Source organism: Idiotropiscis lumnitzeri, chromosome 4 (assembly GCF_059441095.1).
Source record: "Idiotropiscis lumnitzeri isolate Australia: NSW breed Sydney's pygmy pipehorse chromosome 4, RoL_Ilum_1.0, whole genome shotgun sequence".
NCBI lineage: Eukaryota > Metazoa > Chordata > Actinopteri > Syngnathiformes > Syngnathidae > Idiotropiscis > Idiotropiscis lumnitzeri.
In genome coordinates this window covers 31,696,362-31,710,451 of record NC_142394.1, presented here as the reverse complement: position 1 = coordinate 31,710,451, position 14,090 = coordinate 31,696,362, and the positions used below count along the sequence as shown (strand labels likewise).

The following is a 14,090-nucleotide window of genomic DNA, read 5'->3' as shown; positions in this document are numbered from 1 at the left end:
CTACGCTGCTTTAAAAGGGGGTGGCAAAATCACTGGCGCCAATTTTCCCGTGCTGCTGATGATGTAAATGCAGACGGGGCCCATTCTTGTTTTTTGGCAGCGTCGTGCAATTGTCGTGCCGCTGACTTAGCCGTCCTTTTTGCGCGCAGACCTCCGGCCACCAGAGTCAACGACAAAGTGATGATTCCTCAAGACGAATACCCCGAGATCAACTTTGTCGGTCTGCTGATTGGCCCGCGGTGAGTTAGTTGCGGCTCGAGTCTTTGTGGTCTCGCCGCCGTCTCATTTGTGCTTTGCTTTGTTGTTTACCAGCGGTAACACCTTGAAGAACATTGAAAAAGAATGCTGCGCCAAAATCATGATCCGCGGCAAAGGCTCCGTGAAGGAGGGCAAGGTGGGCAGGAAGGACGGACAGATGCTGCCCGGCGAGGACGAGCCTCTGCACGCGCTGGTCACGGCCAACACGATGGAGAATGTCAAGAAAGCTGTGGAGCAGGTGGTCATCTACTCGCGCATCCTCACTTGACATTTTCCTTTTGCCTCATTCCAATGAAAACGTCGCGCTCGCAGATCCGCAATATCCTCAAGCAAGGCATCGAGACGCCCGAGGACCAGAACGACTTGCGCAAGATGCAACTGCGGGAGCTGGCCAGGCTCAACGGCACGCTGAGGGAAGATGACAACAGGTCGGTCGCAAGCAAGCTTTGAATTGGAAGCTTTTCAGGCCGTTGCCGATATTTGCTCAAATACAATTCGGAGAAAAATGTGATGACGCCAAACAAACCTCTCTTTGCCAGTCCTTCAGCCATCCATGATCCAAAGCGCTTCACGCCTCTCAATATGTGTTTGCGAGAGGAGGGGGCGGGGTCCAAAATTGGTCAGGCCATAGTTTAGAATTTGACTCCATGCATTTACCGTGAAGTGATTTGAAAATAGTCCAAATAACGGACACCCAACAAATGGTCCGAATCAACTGTCTGAATTATTGAAAGCAATTTTCCAATTCACAACTTGAGTCCATACATATGAATTGCTTTCAGATGATTTCAATTTTGAGGAGCCCACAAACGGATACATTCCTCTTCTTACTTTTGGACGACGTGATGGGTGCAATTTCCCGTATTCCTTTGAAAGTCACCCGTTTTAGTTTCACCTGAGCAAAAACAAAACCAGTCGTGTCTTGACTGCTTTGAATTGTGTTCATTGGGCTTGTAAAAAGGAGCACTGTTAAAAATGTTAATTTCGCGTTGAACCTCGAAAGCAATCCAACTCACCTTTACAACTTTTCTCGAGTAATTGTTGCCGTACATGCTCGTCACCAACCGCCAAAAAGGAATCGCACTTTGCCCATCGGCGTACCGTTGAAACAATTGAAACGTGTGCCGTCCGTAGGATCCTGCGTCCTTGGCAGAACACGGAGCCCCGCAGCATCACCAACACCACCCTGTGTACAAAATGCGGCGGAGCCGGCCACATTTCCTCGGACTGCAAGTACACCAGGTAAAGTTGATCGCCGTCCGTTCTTAGTTGACCGGGTGACTTGTCGTCCAAACTAAACGCCTCCGTGTTTGCTCGGCGCAGTACCTTCTCTGCCCAAAGAGCGACGGGCAGCGAGCCCCCGCAGTCGGCGCAGGACAAGGCTCGTATGGACAAGGAGTACCTGTCGCTCATGGCCGAGCTGGGGGAGGCCCCGCTGCCGGCGTCCGGCGGGGGGCACTCGGGCCCGCAGGGCGGGCCCCCCCGAGCTTCTGTGCCCAACAGCGGCCAAGTACCACCGGTATTTCTTTATTGTGCTCGCGATCCTCCCCATGGCGTTTTCACTTAGTTTCAGACTCATTGCGTGTCTCCCCCACAGAGCCGACCTCCCTGGATGAGCTCCGGTTCCAACGACAACAGGAACTTCCACGGCATGCACGGCGGAGGCCCTCACAACTTCCCTCCCCCCATGCCCAGTATGGGAGGCCATCCCATGCCCCCCAACCCCAACGGCATGCCTCCCCCGTGGATGCAGCCCCCCCCTCCGCCCATGGGCCAGGGCCCCGGACCTCACGGACACCCCATGGGTGAGCACAAAGCCTTTTCAGACACATTTGGCGCTTCCACAAAGTGCACCAAAGAAGTATCTCGGTGATTTGCCGGGAATAGGTTGCACTTCACGAGAAGAAAATTAAAAAACAAAATCGATATAACTGAAACGACATCTTTGCTTTGTAAAACGAACGACAGCAAAAATGGTCCTTAAGTTTTCATCTGACATGAGCTGTTGGGTTCATTTTGGCTTATTTGTATGTCCATGCAAGAGCAGGAAAGTCAGTCGCGTGTACTGAATTGTCATTGACATAATTATGCAATTCACAATTACTTTTTTTTTTAATCTTGCACTTGGCAAATATGTATTAAAAAAAAAAAAGAAATACAACCTAAACAGCAAAACTAACAAACCTGCTCTGAAAACTAATCCAAATTAAATCAAACAATCATGAAAAATCCCAAACTATTGTAACCCTGAGACACACGCACGCCAATTTTTGAGAGTGAATTGAGACCAAATCATTGTTTGCGTACATAAACTTTGACGTCATTTGAGTTGGTGTGTGGAGCGACTCTTTAGTGAAGCGTTCACATGACCTTTTGGATTGTGTTGTCCTTCTCAGGCATGATGCCCCCCCCGATGGGCATGATGCCCCCTCCGCCACCTCCTCCCAACAGTCAGCCACCGCCGCCCCCTTCCGGTCCTTTGCCGCCGTGGCAACAGCAGGCTCCTCCGCCACCGCCGACGAGCAGCATGGCAACAAGCACCCCGTTACCCTGGCAACAAAGTAAGAACATGGGAAGAAAAAAAAAGTACCTACTCATTCATTCAGTGCTGAGAACCCACTCAACTTGCTTTTTTTCTTTCCTCCCCCTGCAGATACCCCCACCACCACATCCAGCCCTGGCACGGGCTCTCTCCCTCCATGGCAACAGTCACAGCAGCCGGCGGCCTCAACGCCCCAGCCCCCACCTCCGATGGGCGCTCCCTCCATGGTGCCGCCTCCCCCGGGAGTCCAACCACCCCTTCCCCCTGGCGCACCCCCTCCTCCGCCGCCGCCGCCCCCCGGCTCAGCCAGCATGATGTACGTGCCGCCGCCACCTCCCCCGCCGCCAATGGACCCTTCCAACTTTGTCATGATGGGGATGGGCGTACCGGGTATGCCGCCGTTTGGCATGCCCCCAGCACCGCCGCCTCCCCCGCCCCAGAATTAACAACCTAATGTGAAGAGACGCGCCCACGTCACATCCAATGGACTGAGGTCATCGATAGATTATCTGTTCACAAATAAAACTTGTGCTTTGCTTTGTATGCCACCAGATGACTTTTTTGGGGGGGGGGGGGGGGGGGGGGGCATGTCCGTTTGAAGTCCAAAGTGTCAAATGAACACCTCCCTGACCATGTCAATGAAAACGCGCCATTGTGGAAAATTAACAGATGGCCGGTGGGATACAATGCGGCCATTTCCGGTTTTGTATGGTTCCTCTATTGTAACGACGTTCTCCAGATAGGATGTTAGTTGACGTTGTGAAAATCGAAGAGTTCTTCACTTTTTAAAGTTTGTATCGATGCAAAGGATCTATCCCGGCAGGTTGTGCAGTGCTATGCACTTTGTTTTGCTTTGGCTACTGAATCAAGACCTCAAATTTGATAACTTGCATGATCCATTTCAAGAGCTGATGGCTTTTTGAGTGGATAAAGCGCCACTCCGATCGATGATTTCTCTTAACGAAGAGTAATATTTTTGTAATAAGATGTGATGTATTTTAGTTTTGAAGGATTTGTTGGCATGTTTCTCAGTCGTGACGTTTGAGTTTGAACGGAGAAAATAGTCCTCCTGGTCAATTTGAATGCTGGGAGACGGACCGTTTTGTTTTGTTAGTTTGTTTCCGCTATCAAATGAAGCCGTCTACTTTTCTTGCTTGAGCAAGACCAAACAAACCCAGCAATTGCATTTCCAATGTTTGTTTAATTCTGTTCCTGTTGTTGCCTCACTCATTTGGTTAACTGGCTTGATCAGAAATAAACTGATTCTTTGAATTTGTGTGATGTCTCGTTATGAATTTTTTTTCAGGGCAGTCCAATCAAAACATGCCTTTTTGATGTGTTGTGTGTGTCCACATGTCGTCACATATGGCACTCTGATTTGATGTTGTGGATCATTAAGCAGCAACCCTCCCCCCCATTTTGCTGTCCCCTGAAGATGCAAATTGCGAAAGAACTCAAATCGACAGTCAACTTTAAAAAAAAAAAAGATTTCTCATGTGACTTTCGTAAAGTGAGCTCATGGGTGCTGTGATGTAATTTTAAGTGACAGTAAGTGTCTGTTCAAGGCTAAATGACCCCCCCCCTCCCCCTAAAAAAAGGAATGGATAATATTTGTTTTTTTCTGCTCAGATCGTATTTTCATATGTTACAAACGGAACACTGTCTTTAGACGAGTGGGGGGGCCATAGGAAAAAAAATGTACATTTTTTTTTGTACTTGTCTTCCCTTTTAAGTCCGGGGACCTCCTATCCTGAGGTTACATAACTTGTTATTCAGAGAACAATTACATGGGGGGAGGTCCTTTGATTTGGATTTGTTAATATAAATATTTTCGTATATAATCCATGGCCGCCATAAATATATGAAAAAGAAAGGCGTTAATTAATTCCAGCGGCAGTCGCTCCTCAAATTGAGGCTGGTGCGTGGTCACGCACTTTTTGAATGGAGGATGCCTTTACCGGAAACACTTAATTTTGACAAGCACAAACCGGAAAAAGGCGCATTCAATTCCGTTGGCTTGACGGACCATATAAATACCGCAGGAAAGCGACTTCCGACTGCGCTCGCTTCACAGGTGGTCTTCGAATTCGTCATTCGCTCGCAAAACCGCCCGTCGACATGTCCAAACCTTTAACAGACCAGGAGAAGAGAAAACAAATTTCGGTTCGGGGTCTGGCTGGCGCGGAGAACGTGGCCGACCTCAAGCTAAATTTCAACCGACATCTCCATTTTACGCTGGTGAAGGACCGTAATGTGGCCACCAAGCGGGACTACTATTTTGCGCTGGCCAACACCGTCCGAGACCACCTGGTGGGCCGCTGGATCCGCACGCAGCAGCACTACTACGAGACCGATCCGAAGGTGAGCGAACGCGGTTCGGCTTCGCTCGGGTGCCGCAGTCCGGCACGTACGCTCGGATGAGGAAGGAGGGGGGGGGGGGTTGCTCTGCAGTGAGGGAGGAAGAGGGAGGGAGATTGAGAGAGTAATAAACGAGTGACAGAGAAGAGAGAAGTGGAGAGGTGTACGCGTGCGTGCCAAAAGGAGACAGACAGACCGAAGGCCAGTGCGAGTCCTCTTTTGGGATCAAGTCAATAAATTGTTGTTTATCCCGTCAACTGCTCACGTAACAGTCGTTGTGGTCCTGCGCAACATCTTTTTGTGTGACCCGAATGAGGACAAGTGCTATAGAAAATGGACACAAAAGACCCCCGTTTGGGTCATCTGCATTAAAGATCTGAGCCAGGGGTATCCAAGTTACGGCCTGGGGGCCGTTTGCGACCTAGCGTCCATTTTCAGCAGTCCACGGCATTTACTAAAAATGTACGCTGGCCCGCAAGTCCAAAATGTCGCGCGTAACCTTGAGCAGAAAGCCGTTATGTCGCACGGCGTGTGTCGACTCAATGAAAGCTGATGGATTTTGAAGTGGAAATGAGCGAAGCGCTCTCTCCATTTAGCGGGTCTACTACCTCTCCCTGGAGTTCTACATGGGCCGGACCCTTCAGAACACCATGGTCAACCTGGCCTTAGAGAACGCTTGCGACGAGGCCACGTACCAGGTGAGGCCACGCCCACGGCGAGGCGTCGACTCGCTCGATGACGCGCTCGTCTCTGTGCCGCCGTTTCCCAGCTGGGCCTGGACATGGAGGAGCTGCAGGACATGGAGGAAGACGCGGGCCTCGGCAACGGCGGTCTGGGTCGTCTGGCGGGTGAGCGTGAAGCTTTTTCCCCACGAGGCCGGCGTTTTGTTTTGGAGTGCTTTGTCTCACTTCTGTCCGCCAACTTTGTCCTCAGCTTGCTTCCTGGATTCCATGGCATCGCTCGGGCTGGCCGCTTACGGATACGGCATCCGTTACGAGTTTGGCATATTCAATCAGAAAATCGTCGACGGTCGGCAGGTATGCAAACTTTTTGAAGTCACCGGCGCGCTTCAGAGTCGCGCATTCTCTCGTAGGGCTGCGGTTCAACATTGTTTTTGTAATCGATTCATCTCTTGATTATTTTCTTGATGAATCCGATGGAAAAATAGCCACTTTAAATGTTTAAAGAAACAAACAAAAAAAGCAGGGCCAGATTGCGATGACCTAAATTGATTCTGATTCACTTCCTGCTTTGGTCTGTAACTGATTCGAAATTCACTCAGTTGTCTTTTTTTAATTGAACATGTGCCGGCTCTCGAAATGTGAAGGCTGAAATTGTGTAGTGCGGTGGAGCTCTGCTGCTCGTGGGTGAGAGGAAGCGTCCACGGGACATTGACAAAATACTGACAAATGTTCAATATTACATCAAAAATGGACAAAAAAAAAGAAAGAGACCCCCCCCACCAAAATCCACAGTTGCTAAACCTCAAGTTTGCAGGCTCCACTGCACCGGCGAGCCGTTCTTCCTTGAACGAGTTGAAAGCACATCGTCACCTTTCAGGTAATCGATCCGAAGAAACGACTTGACTGTGTTGACGCAGGTGGAGGAAGCGGACGACTGGCTCCGTTACGGTAATCCGTGGGAGAAGGCCCGGCCCGAGTACATGCGCCCGGTCCACTTCTACGGACGGGTGGACCACACGGCGGATGGCGTCAAATGGGTCGACACGCAGGCAAGTGCGACGGCCGCCCGATCGCCGGAAGGAATTCCTTGAACGCGACGGCGCAAAAGGAAGGAAGAAATAAAAAAAGTCCTTTCAGTCCCATGCCGTGCTGACATTCTTGTCATCTCCATTGAAAGGGAAGTTACAATATGTTCTGTGCGTCCGCGCTTGTCTAAAAACGCTATCTTGATGGCTGCAGAATCCGAGTATCTCGCGGCTGATGGGAGCGCATGTGCTTTTTTTTTGTTTTGTTTTGTTTTTGGGGGGGGGTCAAGGTGGTCCTGGCCCTTCCCTACGACACGCCAGTGCCCGGCTACCGAAACAACATCGTCAACACCATGAGGTTGTGGTCTGCCAAGGCCCCGTGCGACTTCAACCTTCAAGACTGTGAGTAGCGTGTGGTCGCTCGGCTGTCACGCGGACGACCGTCCGATACAGCGATGTCTTTTGGCCCTCAGTCAACGTCGGCGGCTACATCCAAGCGGTGCTCGACAGGAACCTGGCTGAAAACATCTCCAGGGTTCTCTACCCAAATGACAACGTGAGTCAATCACTACATACGCCGTTCGTCCCTGTATTTAAAACTACGACCCGACTGATTCCTCATCCGATTCCCGCCGATTTTAAAAGATGACGTCGTATTAAATCCAATGAAAGCGCCAATTAATGATACGGTAGAAAGCAGAAAACGGTGAACAGTCTCATGTTGTGTCGAAAGCCCAAAAGTAAAAATGTGTCTTGAAACGAGTTTTAAAAGTGGACAGAGAAGGGGCGGGGCTTGCCTAACATCCAATGGGAGGTCAGAAGGACTGGCAACAGTGCGCCGGGAGCCAGTGAAGAGAGGCCAAGATCGGGGTGACGTGAGCCGCAACATTTTGGAGCGCTTGAGGGAGGACCGGCTGACTCCAAAGTCGAGCGCATGACAATAATCTAGCCGACATGGAACCAAGGCGTGCATCAATGTTTGGAAAGAAAAAGCTTCCTTCACCTTCGTCAGCTGCCTGAGATGAAAGAAGCCCAATCGGACGACAGCGCCCAATTGCCGATCTCGTTTCAAATCGGTGTCCGGTTTCAAACCCAAGTTTGAGATAAGATGCCAGGCGGTTGAAAGTGGAAGGGCCACCGAACACCATCACTTCTGTCTTCCTTTTGTTGAAATTCAAGAAATGAAGTGACATCCAGATTTAGATTTTTTTTTCTCCCCAGATGGGACACAAGTGGTCTCAACGAGAAAGCGTGTTTTTTTTTCAGCATGACAGAAATTTAACTGCCTTCTGCATAACAATGGAAGGAACTTCCATGTTTCCCCCCCAAAAAAAATTCCAAGTTGGTAGGACCCGATTAAAAAAAAAAAAAAGTGTGTAAAAATGCAGAGTGGTGATGGCACCTGACGTGTCCCGTCTTTTAGTTCTTTGAAGGGAAGGAGCTGCGTCTGAAGCAGGAGTACTTTGTGGTGGCCGCTACGCTCCAGGACATCGTCCGGCGCTTCAAAGCGTCCAAGTTCGGCTCCACCCAGTTTGTGCGCTTGGATTTGTCGGCGCTCCCCGACAAGGTGGACGCATTCGACGCGGACTCGACTTGTTAGTGACCACTCGAGCGTTCGCGGACTTCTTCTCCTTTTTCTCTGTGCTCGCGCAGGTGGCCATCCAGCTGAACGACACGCATCCCGCTTTGGCCATCCCCGAGTTGATGCGGATCCTGGTGGACACCGAGAGGCTCCCGTGGGAGAAGGTTCGGAAGGTGCCCGCTTTGGGTGAGACTTTGAGCTGGCGTGTTGAGACGTACTGGTTGTGGCCTCAGGCTTGGGACATCGCGGTGCGTACTTGCGCCTACACCAACCACACCGTGCTGCCCGAGGCCCTGGAGCGCTGGCCCGTGGACCTCTTCCAAAATCTGCTGCCCCGCCACCTGGAGATCATCTACGAGATCAACAGGAGGCACCTGGAGGTAATTGGCCTCGCCGCGCCTCGCCGGCGTCCTACTCGATCTCGCCCGCACTTTGCAGCGCGTGGCTAAGCTGTACCCCGACGACGAGCGCCGCGTGCGCCGCATGTCGCTCATCGAGGAGGGCGACGTCAAGAAGATCAACATGGCTCACCTGTGCATCGTGGGCTCGCACGCCGTCAACGGAGTCGCCCGCATCCACTCGGAAATCATCCGAAAGACCGTGTAAGATGGCCGCGCGCGCTCGGGCGCCGCCCGCCGTCCGTCGCTCGCGTGACCGTGACTCTTGTGGCGTGCAGCTTCAAGGACTTCTACGACATGGATCCTCACAAGTTTCAGAACAAGACCAACGGCATCACGCCGAGACGGTGGCTGCTCATGTGCAATCCCGGACTGGCTGAAGTCATCGCAGAGGTGGGTCGGCTCGCAAAGCCGCGTTTCTTTGCCGTTTTGGAAAAGTCCAAAAACTCGCTCCTTCTTATTCTCAGCCCAAGCGTTTCACTTTGAAAATGTGCGACTCGGCTGAATGAATTCAATTCCGAGCGACATCGCAATGGAGTTTAATGCCGATTTCGAATCACAAAAAAAAAAAAAAAATCAGCTTCATTTCAGTCGCTCAGTTGGATCACTTTTTATATGCAAAATATATCAAAAATAAATATAATATTCACAATTTTGCTCATTGACAATTTTTTTTCTTTTTTTATTTTATTCAGCAACATCTCGACTGAATGTAAAACATTTTTGCCAAACTTATTTTGCCACCCACACTGCAGCATTTCAAAACTCAATTTTCACCACAAACGTTCGTCGCTTGTGTGCCTTCGATCGTAACGATGAGACTTCTTCGGAGCTGCTGAGGTTGTCGCTCGGCACCTGCAAGTCACGCCGACAAAATACAAAACGTCCGTCGTCGCTACTTTTTCTTTGCTTCCTAAAAAGGCAAACTGTGTTCAAATGCAGACGCGATGACTTGTCAAGTCACGTCGTTCAAGCGACTCGAGTCTCCCAAGTCAGAATCAGAATCAGAAATCCCTTTATTGTCATTGTACTCAAGTGTGCAACGAGATTGGAGAGCTCCCCACTTCGGCGCAATGCAAGAATTCAGATCAATATATAAATTAGAGGGCGGCACGATGGCCGACTGGTTAGCACGATGGCCTCACAGTGAGAGACGACATCGGGCGTGGGTTCAATTCCGGCCCCGGCCATCCTGTGTGGAGTTTGCATGTTCTCCCCGTGCCTGCGTGGGTTTCCTCCGGGTACTCCGGTTTCCTCCCACATTCCAAAAACATTGAACACTGTAAATTGCCCCTCGGGATGAGTGTGAGCGTGAATGGTTGTTCGTCGACGTGTGCCCTGCGATTGGTTGGCAATCAGTTCAGGGTGTGACCCCGCCTCCTGCCCGAAGATCGCTGGGATAGGCTCCGGCGCCCCCCGCGACCCGCGTGAGGAGAAGCGCTACACAAGATGGATGGATATAAATGAGATAGAAAATTGAATTTTGCTTTCCTGCATTTATTGCTTGCATATGCAAAAAATACAAACTGAGGAAAAAATGTCAGCATTCCATTTTTTCAATGAAAATGTTTCAGTCGAGGTTCGTCATCTGCAAATGTCGTAAGCTTGAAAAAAATTCAAAGGAGCCGCTTTGTACCGCGCAGCGAATCGGCGACGACTACGTCCGAGACCTGGACCGGCTGACGGGGCTGCTGGAGTTCGTCGACGACGACGCCTTCATCCGAGACGTCGCCAAAGTCAAACAGGTGAGCCGGCTTCTCTCTCTCTTCTCGCTCGTCCATCTCCGAGCCAACCTCTCGACCGCAGGAGAACAAGATGAAGTTTGCCGCCCATCTGGAGGAGCAGTACGGCGTGAAGATCGACCCGACCTCCATGTTCGACGTGCAGGTCAAGCGGATCCACGAGTACAAGCGGCAGCTGCTCAACTGCCTGCACATCATCACGCTCTACAATCGTGAGTGCTTCCGACAAGGAGAAAAATGTAAATGCCTTCGCGCAAACGACACAAAGCTTTTGAATCTTTTCTCGTCTGCAAACGTAGGCATCAGGAAGGAGCCCAACAAAGCTTGGGCACCGAGGACCGTGATGATCGGAGGGAAGGTAGAAGAAAAAATACTTGAGTGCGCCTACAAATATTTGCGGGACAAAAGCAACACAAAGCATTTCAAAGAGAGAAGGAAAAGTACAAAAGGGAATTTGGACTGTTGGGATCTTTGAATTTGGATCTCCTTTGAACAACTTGGCCTCAAAACATCTTCCCAAAGTTTTGCCGGGAAAGAAAAAAAAGAAAAGCTAAATTTGCTCATGAGAACAAAAAATACGCCATGCTTGAAAAAACAACAAAAACACATTTTTGAACGCCAAATAAATGACTGTAGTTTTTATTTCTTTGTCTTTTACAAATTGATTTGACAAAACACATTTCTCACTTTTCCAGACTTTGTTGTGCTGCTGATTCAGAATTTGGCCTCGTATTTTTTTTTTCCATCGCCATGACAACAATCTACGTCTTAGTTTCCGCAGCAAGTGGCTTTTTTTCCTCGTGAAAAAATGTCAATTCTCTAGTTCAGAATGAATGCGTTTCTGAAATCGGTACGTGAAGGGACACGGAAAGCCAGCTGGCGGTTTTAAAAAACAACTCAAGAAGAATTCAGTCAGTGTTTGCCGTCGGTGTCCAGGCGGCTCCGGGCTACCACACGGCCAAGCTGATCATCCAGCTGATCACGTCCATCGGCAATGTCGTCAACAACGATCCGGTGGTGGGCGATCGCCTCAAGGTCATCTTCCTGGAAAACTACCGAGTCACTCTGGCCGAGAAAGGTCGTCCGTCGTCTTTGCTCCCCCCCCGAGCCGACGGTGCGGCGTCGAGGCGCTGACGTGTTTTTGTTTTGCTTTTTTTTTTGCATCCGCAGTCATCCCGGCGGCGGATCTGTCCGAGCAGATCTCCACGGCCGGCACCGAAGCGTCGGGCACCGGCAACATGAAGTTCATGCTCAACGGCGCCCTCACCATCGGCACCATGGACGGCGCCAACGTGGAGATGGCCGAGGAGGCCGGCGAGGACAACCTCTTCATCTTTGGCATGAGGGTCCGCGACGTGGAGGCCATGGACAAAAAAGGGTGAGGGGCTGCCGCTCGTTTCACCACAAACAAATGAACCGGAGAAGGGACAAGCGCAGTGCAACTTGCTTTTTGTTTTAGTTTTTTATTTTATTTTTTTGGGGGGGGTTTTACAGAATAATAGCCTCCTTTTCCATAAAAAGCAGAACATTATGAGAATCAAGTTTTGAAATTCATTTGCTAAAATGTGACTTTTTCCGTTCATTAGAATTTGACTATCAAAGTCTAACTTTTTTTTTTACATTTTACAAAATGTGTCGATATTCTTGGAGCCCCAAAAAAAAAAAAATTACATATTTTTGTCTTCATTACCACGACAACAGAAAACACATTGCCTCCAATTTTTTTTAACAAAGACACAAGGACTGTGAAACAATCACATTTTTTGATTGTTGCAAGTTTTCAGGAGCCCCAAAAAGTCATCTTAGTCATTGTGTGGTGTCCACTTTTTAAAAATGAATTCAGAATTTTACTCTGGCAAATTTAAGACTTTGCATGGGCTTCAGAAACGTGTCGGGCTTTCGTCAAAAATGAACATTATGACTTGACCTTGACAAACAAATCCAACATTCTCATATGATTGATTTTTTTTTTTTTTTCCTTCATTGAGACTTAAACAAACGATGATGGGCGTGGCCTTTGCTGTCTCTGGCTCTTTTTCCAGATACGACGCCATGTCGTACTACGACCGCATCCCTGAGTTGAAGCAGGCCGTGTCTCAGATCGCAGCGGGAATGTTCAGCCCGCAGCAGGTGGACCTCTTCCAGGATCTGGTCAACATGCTCATGCACCACGACAGGTCGCAGAGCTTTCAACAAATACCTTCATCATCATCATCATCATCATCATCATCATGTTCTGTGTGCGCACCGCAGGTTCAAGGTGTTTGCGGACTACGAAGATTACATCAAATGCCAGGAGCGCGTGAGCGCCCTCTACAAGGTCAGTGGCTGGCAAAAGCGTCACGGGTGTCCAACTGCGCCCCTGGAGGGCCTTTTTTTTCTCTCCCTGCTGCAACACACCTGATTCAAATGAGTTGCTCCGAAGGATCCTGCTCATTCGCATCGGCTCTATGGCAGCTGCGAGAGGAAAAAAAAAAAAAAAAAAGGAAAAGGCGCCAAGTCTCCACGAGCGGAGTTTGACATCTTTGCTTGACCTCATTTTGGATTTAGGACTTTTTTTATGGCCACGTCAGCAGTCGGGCCCAAGTACTGATTTTGTTTTTACTGGTCTGACTTATGATCCCATTCGGACATTTGAATTCTATTAATTATCCTTGGAGAGAAAATGAGTTGTTTTATTAAAATGGGTATAAATATTTTTTGGGATGTTTCCAAGGAATTATTGTAATTGAGCAAATAAAAATACATGAGTACTGTATTTTTTTTCTCTCTAACATAAATAAAATATTGTTAATGATAATTACGGGAATTATAAACATTTTAAAAATAGCATTTAATCTCACTAAAATGAACTTTGATATACGAATGCATATTTTTATATAAGAAATCCGATTTGATCTCGTGCAATACCAATTAGTGTGCGTGCGTGCGCGTGTGTGTTCAGAACGCTAAAGAGTGGACCAAGATGGTGATCCGCAACATTGCTGCGTCAGGCAAATTTTCCAGCGACCGCACCATTTCCCAGTATGCCAGAGAGATCTGGGGCATGGAGCCCAGTTTGGAGAAGATCGCCGCCCCCGACGACTAAAGTGCCCGTAGACGAAAACAACAACAACAAAAAACATGAAGCCTCTCACTGTTGCAGCTCTCTAACATTGAATTGACGGAGAAATTAGTCAGTATTCCCGTTCTCCAACTTCTACTTCCATCTAGACTTCATCCGCACGCACGCGCACTCGCCAGAGCCCCAAAACACTCCAAAAGGCCTCCACTGTGATGGCAAGTCTACTGTAAGTCTTTGTGTGTTTCTCCCGCACGCTTGTGTTCGACGGCAACATGAACGACGTGTTAACGCTTTTGTGTCGTATTTCCATCAACTATTTTCATCCAAGTACCGTAACCTCTTGCACGTCTGATACCCGAGCTGTCGTTTTAATGTCTGTCCATGTTTGCCTTTGACAATAAACGGTCATTCCAGTCGACAGCAACGTGCGCGTGTGTG

The 14,090-nt window shown here is 49.2% G+C and overlaps 2 protein-coding genes across 4 annotated transcripts in view; both read left to right on the top strand.

Annotated features, from left to right (window-relative positions):
* sf1 (splicing factor 1) overlaps positions 1-3,348 on the top strand; it is a 21,448-nt gene extending 18,100 nt beyond the window's left edge. For both annotated transcript variants that reach the window (XM_088293137.1, XM_088293138.1), the window contains exons 7-14: positions 150-239; positions 313-496; positions 571-686; positions 1,393-1,500; positions 1,582-1,777; positions 1,856-2,063; positions 2,655-2,819; positions 2,912-3,348. In XM_088293137.1, the coding sequence (XP_088149263.1) occupies positions 150-239; positions 313-496; positions 571-686; positions 1,393-1,500; positions 1,582-1,777; positions 1,856-2,063; positions 2,655-2,819; positions 2,912-3,246 (1,402 nt within the window). In that variant the 3' untranslated portion in view covers positions 3,247-3,348. The remainder of the gene's footprint in view (positions 1-149; positions 240-312; positions 497-570; positions 687-1,392; positions 1,501-1,581; positions 1,778-1,855; positions 2,064-2,654; positions 2,820-2,911) is intronic.
* A 1,456-nt stretch (positions 3,349-4,804) lies between these two features.
* On the top strand, positions 4,805-14,074 carry LOC148339246 (glycogen phosphorylase, muscle form-like). 2 transcript variants are annotated; one of them, XM_088294585.1, is made up of 20 exons: positions 4,806-5,161; positions 5,755-5,856; positions 5,928-6,006; positions 6,092-6,195; positions 6,759-6,890; positions 7,157-7,268; positions 7,340-7,422; positions 8,290-8,433; positions 8,520-8,612; positions 8,682-8,828; positions 8,887-9,050; positions 9,125-9,239; positions 10,490-10,591; positions 10,653-10,800; positions 10,888-10,946; positions 11,525-11,666; positions 11,759-11,966; positions 12,631-12,765; positions 12,842-12,908; positions 13,533-14,074. In XM_088294585.1, exons 1-20 carry the CDS (start codon positions 4,919-4,921, stop codon positions 13,674-13,676), a joined length of 2,523 nt encoding a protein of 840 aa, XP_088150711.1. In that variant the 5' UTR covers positions 4,806-4,918; the 3' UTR covers positions 13,677-14,074. The 2 variants fall into 2 exon arrangements, 1 of the variants encoding a protein (XP_088150711.1); XR_015842938.1 differs by lacking the exons at positions 10,888-10,946; positions 13,533-14,074 and having other exon boundaries at positions 4,805-5,161.
* The last annotated feature ends 16 nt before the right edge of the window (positions 14,075-14,090 follow it).